Here is an 8,940-nt window from a genome sequence, read left to right on the forward strand (position 1 = left end):
CTCACTTCTCGCAATGAGGGAACCGCCAGAAGGCCCTCGGTGCTGGATCTCAGTGTCCGGGCTGAATGGTGGGGGTAGGGAGGCTCCTTCAGGTATACAGGACCGAGGCCGTTTAGGGCTTTAAAGGTCAATACCAACACTTTGAATTGTGCTCGGAAATGTACTTCTCAAAAGTAATAATAAATGGTGGGCTGTCTTAAATTTGTGCATTTTTAAAAAGAGAGAGGTTACCTTTTTAAGGACTCTCCAAAAACTAAACAAAAATCACCTTTAAGGCATTGAAAAAATGTAACAGGTTCATTGCTTGAAAGTCAGACAGCTAGTTCTTTGATTAAAGCCTTTTAATCCAGCAGAGAGCCTGCAAATTGAGCAGTTTAAGAGAGTTGGGACCATGCAAGTGTGCTATTGTGTCTTCATGTGATTCTTGTTCCTTTAATTAAGGCTTGTGCAGGAGAACTTCCTACTGGATTTTTCCCACTTAAAAGGTGATGGTGGAGGGAAGAAATCGTAGTGGAGTTTGAGGCACTAATAAATGTGTTTGATAAAAATGCGAAAGCAATTTTCACAGGTGGCGTTACATGAACTCTTTTGTGATGCCCAGATTTACTCTGTGTTTAGGTGGATGCGTGTATTCACAAAGCAAAGTATATTCTCGATCTGCTGGCCCAAGTTCTTCCACTTAGCTGCAGGCTACTAAGAAAGGTGAGTTGGCATGCACACAACATCTAAATGTAGCAAAATGAACCTATTTCTGGATGGAGCAACAACTTGTTTTTATAAATTACGTTTATTGCAGCACAGAGGAGGAAATGACTATTTTAGAGCACATCATCCTTGGAGAGAGAATGGCGTGCATACAGTAGCAAGAGAAAGTGGTGGCCTGGCTGAGAGAACAGACGCCTTTGGGATAAAATCCTTGGAACAACACGTAGCATACCTCAGTGTTTTGGAGAACAAACCGTTCTAAGGCGCTTTTTGGGAACAAAAAGATTTCCATATGAGAGTTTGTACACTAAGCCTCTCCTAATTGCTTTCTTTTGAGAAAGGTGAACCCAGGATAGAAAAAAGCTATTGTAACCTTTTCACATCTAATAGATGTCATGGTACTTGGCAGTTAACAAAAGCAACGCACAGCTTTAATGGCTGCATATTTTTGTAAAATGAATACGTTTTTGTTCACTATTAATATGTACCACTATTTTTGTAATCACGTACATTTATGATTGTCTTACTCTACAACCCCAAAGATGCTGCTATAGATCTTTATGCACATGAACTGGATAGTCTTTTGATATGCTACATTGGGGGGGGGAACTACTGGTATTTTGTTGTTTGTTTAATAGTCACCACTAAGGACCCTGGTCTGAAAATAAGTATTGTGGAAGAATGTTTTTGAAAAGGGAGTTAAAAAGAATCTACCCCCCTCCCTCCTAAAGTGACCTGCCAACAAGTTCTGTTGCCACAGATACCACTTTTACCTTGAGAGGAGGAGGGGAAAGAGGCAGGCATACTCTTTAGGGGCAAGATTTGGTCCCAAGGACTCCAAGCTGCTGATTTCTTCTGAAAGCATTTGTTAGTTACAATAAAGCTTTAAGGATAAAAGCCTTCTGAAAGCCTCACTTTAAAAACAAACAAAACACCAAATTTAGCAACTTGCAAGGCTAAAAATAAAGGTTTTCATTAGTGCTGATGAAGCCAACTAGTTAAGAGCTTGTGTTTGTCTTGCTTGTTTTTATAGTACGCTCACATAGCCAGTAAAATTTGTGTAGTATGCTCCTAAGCAATGTTATCAGAAATTAGGGAGTTTAGGGAGACTTCATTCCCTAGTGAGTGAGCTTAGGACTGCAGCTTTAAGTGTAAAATTTGATCCTCGTTTTAGGTAGCTAACAAAGGTTATATAATTCCACTACAAAGAGGGCATTACTTGTTTTGTAGAAACTAAACATTCTTCATTCTTCTTTGAGATGTATGTATGTATGTTTGCTGTAGTTATTGAAGTGCTTTGGTTTGAAGTCTCGCTATTATTCAACCCCTATTTAGAGTCCTGCAAACCTGAGAAACTTAGGCAATGACTGATGTGGCTGTGGTTAATTGCTCCTTTTTATTCTCTTACCTTAGGATAAAAATTAAGACATTTAATGGCAAAAAGAGAATTCCCAATCTGATTTCATCCTGATGTGCAAAGTATGGAATAAGGGCTCCCCTGCCATTTATTTTCTGCCCTTATCACCTGCTCGCCTCTTTTCTTCTGCAACGCCAATCCTATCCCGAACTCTCAACGGAGACAAAAAGCTGGTTGTGTAGAAAAGGGGCAAGTGAGGAGAAAGGTTGAGCATCCCACTCAACTTATCATGTGACTGAAAAGGCCATATTAGCTAGCGAGTGTCTAAGTCATTGCATTAGCTACCACCCACAATGGCTAGCTCAGATGTACATTTCAACATTAAACTCTTCCAAATAACAAACTTGTTAATGGTAGATAGATGCTCCTCTGTCAAGACTGAGTCTTCACTTAATAAAGTTGAGTGTGAACTGATAAACCTTAGGTAAACAGAACTTGGGTTGATATTGGAAACACGGTTGTATTTTAGGCATTCTCCCTTTAAATGCCACAGTCAAAGTTAAGTTCTCCTGAAGTTCCACTGATATCACTGGACATTCAAGTACTAAGTTGACAGTTTGTTAATAACAAGAACTTCCAAAGTGCTTTTTAAAAAATTGCTTGCTTGTGCTGAAAAAGAACAAATTCTCAGACCTCTTGCTATTTGAAATTCAAAGCGTTTTTATTCAGTTCTCCTTTCCATGTTAAGTACGAAAGCGGAGAAGTCACTTTATTGTGGGGTATACTGGAAGCAGTCTCACTCAGTTCTTGCGCCTGCTAATGAAATGCTGAGTTTTCATTCTGTGCATCTTATCAAGAAATTGAATTAAAGCGTTTTGACAAAACATCTTCGTATTCTTTCCGCGTCAAAAGTCCCTGAGTTACGCTTTTGCTTTCTTCAAACTTTGGTAATACAACTGCTATGTACCCATCTGTGGAAGGCTAGAGGGGAAAACATGAGAAGTGAGACAAAAAGTAAGAGAGAGAATGCAGAAGGAAGAGCAGGGCTAAGAAGGAGCTAGTTTAAAATTCTGACCTTTGCTTGCAGCAGAGGTGGACTGTCCAGAATGTTTTCATTCACCTCTATCAATCTCCCTCTGATACAGCTGCAAAGAATTTCTAGTTTAGTAAACTCTCAAATGGTAAAAGCAACACAAGGTAAACAAAACTCTCCTGCTTACCTATATATGGTATATTCTTCTCCATCTGAGCAGAAAATTCGGCACAAAGGGGCAAGTTCTGTTAGGAACTGAGCACCCTAAGGAGAAACGGAGGTTATACAAATTAAGACTCTGAGAAAAGGAAACTCTGCAAGAGCCTGACAGCTTTCATTGCCAGCAGTAAAAGTCCAGGGACTTTTTTGTTTTATTGTTCTGAACAAAAAACTTCTAAATTAAGCAAGATGCCGTTTCCTTCCTTAATGTGGACAAAACTGATAGGCATTAGATTTTGAATACAAGGAAACCCATGTTCAGATCCAGGGTCCTTTATGAAACCCATTAGGCTGCCAGTATAAACTTACATCTATTGTAACCTGGCTTTAAGCCTTTGGGATGGGGAGGAATGATAACATGATTTTTGCTGAGGACACCCTTCTCCTTCAGAGAAGTGCTTACAGTGGTGCCCAAGTCAATTGACACCAGGATTAGAAATGGGGGGAGGGAGGGGGCGTCTTCTGAGGTCTCTGCAAGCAACTTGTGGTTCGTGGAGACAGACAAAACAGCAATGGATGTGTCTCATTCCTTGTACAGTATGCTGCATTCTGGCTCCAAAGATTCAGAGATTTTCTCTCTCTCTCTCTCTCTCTCTCTCTCTCTCTCTCTCACACACACACACACACACACACACACACACACACACACACACACCTCAAGTTAAGCAGAAGACATCATCACACTTCAAGGACAAAGTCTAGCCAGGCCAAAACAACTGAAGTTGAAACAGAGCATGGGTAGGCAAACTAAGGGCCCGGGGGCCGGATCCGGCCCAAACGCCTTCTGAATCCGGCCCACAGACGTTCCGGGAATCAGCGTGTTTTTACATGAGTAGAATGTGTCCTTATATTTAAAATGCATCTCTGGGTTATTTGTGGGGCCTGCCTGGTGTTTTTACAGGAGTAGAATGTGTCCTTTTATTTAAAATGCATCTCTGGGTTATTTGTGGGGCATAGTAATTCGTTCATTATTTTTTTCAAAATATAGTCCGGCCCCCCACAAGGTCTGGGGGACAGTGGACCGGCCCCCTGCTGAAAAAGTTTGCTTTAGGCCCTGACTTTTTTTGAGTAAACCTATACTGGCATTTAGTAACTGGCAGCCTGGCCTCCCTCCTTAGCGGTAAGGTAATGCCTCAGACTGTTCTTGTTTTCCTTCTAGCAAGAATATGGGAGGGAATTCAAGTATGATGGATCATACTGACCCTCTTAATGCAATCTAATCTCCCCTAAGTCACAAGAGGAAGCGAGCAGAGCAGGTCACTAGGAAAAGGGGGAAGGTGGGCTTCTTTCACACAAAATAGCTTCATAATACCTTTGCCAACAATAGGCACATACTATTTTAGTCTATACAGTGTTAACCCCTCTCGGTAAGTACCGATGGCCCCCTTACAGATCACAATATTTAAAAACTTTTCCTCCTAAGTCCAGCAGAATCTGTGTTGTTGTTTTTTTAAAAAAAGAATTATTACTAGACAATCACACTAAAGCCAAGTTTAAAAATGGAATGAGACATACCCGTTTAGACTTCCCAGAAACTTTATTTTGCAGCCTGCTGCAGTTGGCACTGATCTGGTAACTAATCCTCTCAATGGATTTTCCTTTTTGAAGAAGAGGATGAGCCTCTGCGAGAGTGACAACACAGATTCTACAAGAAAATAGGTTAGAACAATGAACTGCTTTGACTTATTCTCTGGAGCCAACAACCTTGCATCACTAGGGAAATTGCTGAAAACAGTAAATTATGCATCCCTTTCTTATGGATGAGTTACTTTGACGAAGCCAGAAGCCTTCTCAAAACAGTTTTTCAAAAGTACAAAAAATAACCAGTACAAAATCAGGCAGGGAAATGTTTTAAAGTTACAGGGTGTGTCCAGCTAAATTAAGCTGCAAAAATTTGAGGTGTGTGAGTCTTACGTGTCGTAAACCTATCACTTCTATTCATAAGAGCAAGTTTTTGCCCTAAGAGACCTCCATCCAGCACTGGTTGCAAATAAATAAGTTAATGCACATCTTATTTAAAACAATACAACGTAGATCAATTGCACCATCCCTTAGATGTGCACCCGACTGCAGCAAATCTCAACTGCCTCAATGTTGAGGCAAGAATCTCTTAATAAGTAAGACATCTATTGAGCAAATCCTGTGCTCGCTTGGAGTGGCCCCCACTGAACACAAAAGCAGTTCCAACTTAACATGCAAACAAATGGGCTGCAAAAAGCCTTACCTGTTAGAATGCTGCAATATGCAATGGTCCTCACATGGATTACCTTTGACATCTGTTGGGGGAGGGAATTAACCATCAAATAAATAACTTTCCAGACCAAAAAAAAAAAACATGCAGAGATGAGGTTGAGTGAAATTAGTTGAAATTATGTAAACACAATAGCTGACTATTTATGTTTCTATAGCAGGGGAGGCAACAAAAAAAAAGTGGAGAGGCTGAATGGAACTCTCTTAAGTTTTGTTTTTAATTTAATAAAATGTATAATTTATTTTAAAAAATGATTTGTTTAAAACCAACAACCCTCAAAGCGATATACCAAAGGTAAAACAGTAAAATCAAGAAAATTTCACAACCCTACTTTAAAACATAGAAAAGCTAAAACACTAAAACATTAAAACTACCGTAGTTAATTTGGGTAGGCCCAAATAGGAATGCTCTTAGCAGGTACAAAAAAGGCGCCTTCTTGAGTTCAATAAGCAGGGAGTTCCAAACTGTAGGCACTGCCACACTAAACAATTGAGTTCTTGCAAACGCGGAATGGGCATTATGTGGCACTTGTAGTAGTACCAATTCTGCCGATTGAAGCGGTCTAGTGGGCACATGTGGGGTAAGTTGTCTTATATTGTTTTTAATGCTGCAACCTGCCCTGGGACCATGGGCTGAAGGGTGCATAATAAATAAATCAGTAACATACCCGGTAATAGGGATCACATGGGATCACAATGTAAGTCTTCATTTCAGGGTAAAAGGGATTGGCCTTCTTGGAAGAGGTGGGTCTGGATGAGGCCAGCCCAAGGCTGATGTGCTGCTACAGTTCCGATTACATAAATTACTACTGTACTGCTATTCACTAAATTTGTTAGCCACTTTCTCTTGCCCGAGGCAGCCCAAAAAGACTTAGAAAATCAGAGAGTGAGTCAGTTACTACTATACTAGTGTGCATGTGTGTCCATGCATCCTATAAAGCAGGGACTGGGGGACTTGTAGTGCTCCAGATGTTGGGAGTGCAACTCGATCATGTGCCGCAGTGCCCGAATTTTGAAACTCCCTGCCTATTGAGATGGAGTCAGGCGTCTTTGCTGCATAGCCTTTTTGGTGCCTGCTTAAAAACACCCCCCCCCCCCTTTAAGGCAATCCTATCCAGATGCTTAGAGAATTGGGACAATCTTCATCCCGTTTAACTTTTGCCATGTCTTAAAGTAGGGTTGTGGGTTTTCCCTGGTTTCATTGCTCTTTTCTTTCTGTAAATTGTAAACTGAGGCTGTTTTTTTTAAAACGACGATCAAGTGGCATATACATTTTATGAAACAAGCAACCTACCACCGGTAGCCCCTGTTCTGCATTTGCAAGAGCTTGGTCGTTTATCCTGGCAGCACCTACACTTTTGGAACTCCCTATTAAGCTCAAGCAAGCACCCTCACTGTACCCTGCCGCGCCTGCTTATTTATCTTTTTGCAAACCGTTTTGAGGTTTTGTTTTGTTTTGCAGTCAAGTAGTTTAAATCTATTTTTGTATTTTAACTTTTCCATGCTTTAAGGCAGGGCTTACCATTTCCCCTCGATTTTATTGTTTCATCTTTTTGCTTTGGAGTGTCTCCCCCCCCCCAATCAAGCGGGGGTCTCATAAATTTTAAATAAACCGCCACCAGCACCCCTTATCATGTCTGCAAATTCGACCCCCAAGCCCCAACCCTCATCTCTGTTGCAAACCCTCCTTTGCGCTGGATCCATATTTATCTTTTTGCAAACCGTTTTGAGGTTTTGTTTTGTTTTGCAGTCAAGCGAGGTTTAATAAATTTCAAATAAAAACCCCACCATCCCCAACCGTGGCTGCAAATTCTGCTTCGGGCTGGACTTGCAGCCCGGAGAAAAGGCCGCTCGGGGAGCCACCGTCCGGAGACAGAGCTTCCGTGGCGCTTTTGCTGTTGCAACTTTACCGGGTTTGTACCAGCGGGTGAAGTAGCGCTCCGTCACGTCGGGCGTCGCTGCCGCCGCCGCCATTGGCAAAAGCGCAAGGGAAACGAGCCCGTGCCGAACCCGTGACTTATTGTTCACCTTTAGGACCGCGCGGGCGCCGCGCACCGCGGAGGGGGCGGAGCCAAGGGCGGCAACCCGGAACTGCCTCGTGGGCATCCCCCGGCAGAGATAGGAAAAAAGGATAGATCAGTGCATCCATTTTTTTCCTGGCAAGGAGCTTCCGGCTTCGCATCCGTCAGATTTCCCCATGGAGTTGATATTTTTTAAAATATATATATATATATCGGGATTTTAGCGTCGCTGCAGTCAGGCAGAAGCTAGCCCAGAACCAAGCTGGTGCTCACTTTTCCTAGCCCTATATTTCGCGCGAAATGTTCGTGGGAGGGGAAGTAATAAACCTCCGGCAATGCTACATTTTTAATGCCAAACGCAGACCGTTCTGAGTTGTGGCCGAGAAATAAATACGGTAGCTTACCAACAGGCTTGCAGTGCAGTCCGTTATCCGTATTGCAGCTTGACAGGTGAGGGCACTGACTGAGGTTGGTTTGCGTTTCTGGTTTGGAAATGTAGCAAAGAAACTCCTAGCTAGGTAGCTCTGATCCCTCCCAGGTTCAGAATTCAGTTGCGTCCAAAACTGCATTGCTCTCCGTTGACTGGCGCGCTGCATTTTTTTAAGTGCTTGAATGAAAACGCAAAAAATCACGAAATAAGAATCGAGGCTTGTGAGCAAAAACTCCTGCCTTTGCTGCGTCCTTTGCGGGAGGATTGCGGTTGCTGCCCAAAATCACAGCTAACACTGGCTGGGTTCACTGGCCACTTGACTTTTAGTTAAATATTTAAAATTCACATCTCTATCTTCCATCACTCCCCGGCGACCTCCCATCGATCAACCTAACCAATCAAAAGGGAGAGGGATGTCGCGTTGCCTCCATTCCGTCAAGTGTTTAAACCAGGGGCGGATCCACTATGAAAACTAATGAAGCTTAAGTTTCAGGGCCTCTAATTGCAGCGGGAGACCCCCCAGAAGCGACTCTAGTCCACATTGCTTAAACGTTTTCGGTCGCGTAGACTCAATTTGAGTCGCACAACTCAACTTGATCTATGTTGTACTGTATATATTTCCAACAATCCCAACGCTTGAGAGTCAGTAGCACAGATGTTGCAAAGGCATGGTTATGTTCTGGAACATAACCCCATTGAAGAAGGTAACTGTGGTTACCTAGACCTCATTGCTGGCTGTGAAGGGGCCCCCATGACAATTCAAGCTTCAAGGCCCCCAAAATGTAGGTCTGCCACTGGTTTAACCATAAATTTTCCCAGATTCTAGTAACTTTCCACAAAGTAGTATCACATGCAGAGGTTGGATAGCCACCCACCATGTATGCTTTATTGGAGATTCTTGTATTGCAGGGGGTTGGACTAGATG

General features: G+C 42.4%; 2 protein-coding genes across 2 annotated transcripts in view; one reads left to right on the plus strand and one right to left on the minus strand.

The window, feature by feature from the left end:
* Positions 1 to 2,084, plus strand: part of CTNNAL1 (catenin alpha like 1) — a 45,626-nt gene extending 43,542 nt beyond the window's left edge. Inside the window, exons 18-19 of the mRNA XM_035124569.2 lie at positions 619 to 702; positions 797 to 2,084. Of these exons, the coding sequence (XP_034980460.2) occupies positions 619 to 702; positions 797 to 967 (255 nt within the window). The 3' untranslated portion in view covers positions 968 to 2,084. The remainder of the gene's footprint in view (positions 1 to 618; positions 703 to 796) is intronic.
* A 678-nt stretch (positions 2,085 to 2,762) lies between these two features.
* Positions 2,763 to 7,625, minus strand: ABITRAM (actin binding transcription modulator). The gene is made up of 6 exons (XM_035124573.2): positions 7,475 to 7,625; positions 5,539 to 5,590; positions 4,830 to 4,959; positions 3,283 to 3,359; positions 3,138 to 3,207; positions 2,763 to 3,043 (listed from the first exon to the last, which is right to left on the minus strand). The coding sequence occupies exons 1-6, from the start codon at positions 7,536 to 7,538 to the stop codon at positions 2,915 to 2,917; spliced, it is 522 nt and encodes a 173-aa protein (XP_034980464.2). The 5' UTR covers positions 7,539 to 7,625; the 3' UTR covers positions 2,763 to 2,914.
* Positions 7,626 to 8,940: the final 1,315 nt, after the last annotated feature.

The sequence above is a fragment of the Zootoca vivipara genome, chromosome 8 (genome assembly GCF_963506605.1).
Source record: "Zootoca vivipara chromosome 8, rZooViv1.1, whole genome shotgun sequence".
Taxonomy (NCBI): domain Eukaryota; kingdom Metazoa; phylum Chordata; class Lepidosauria; order Squamata; family Lacertidae; genus Zootoca; species Zootoca vivipara.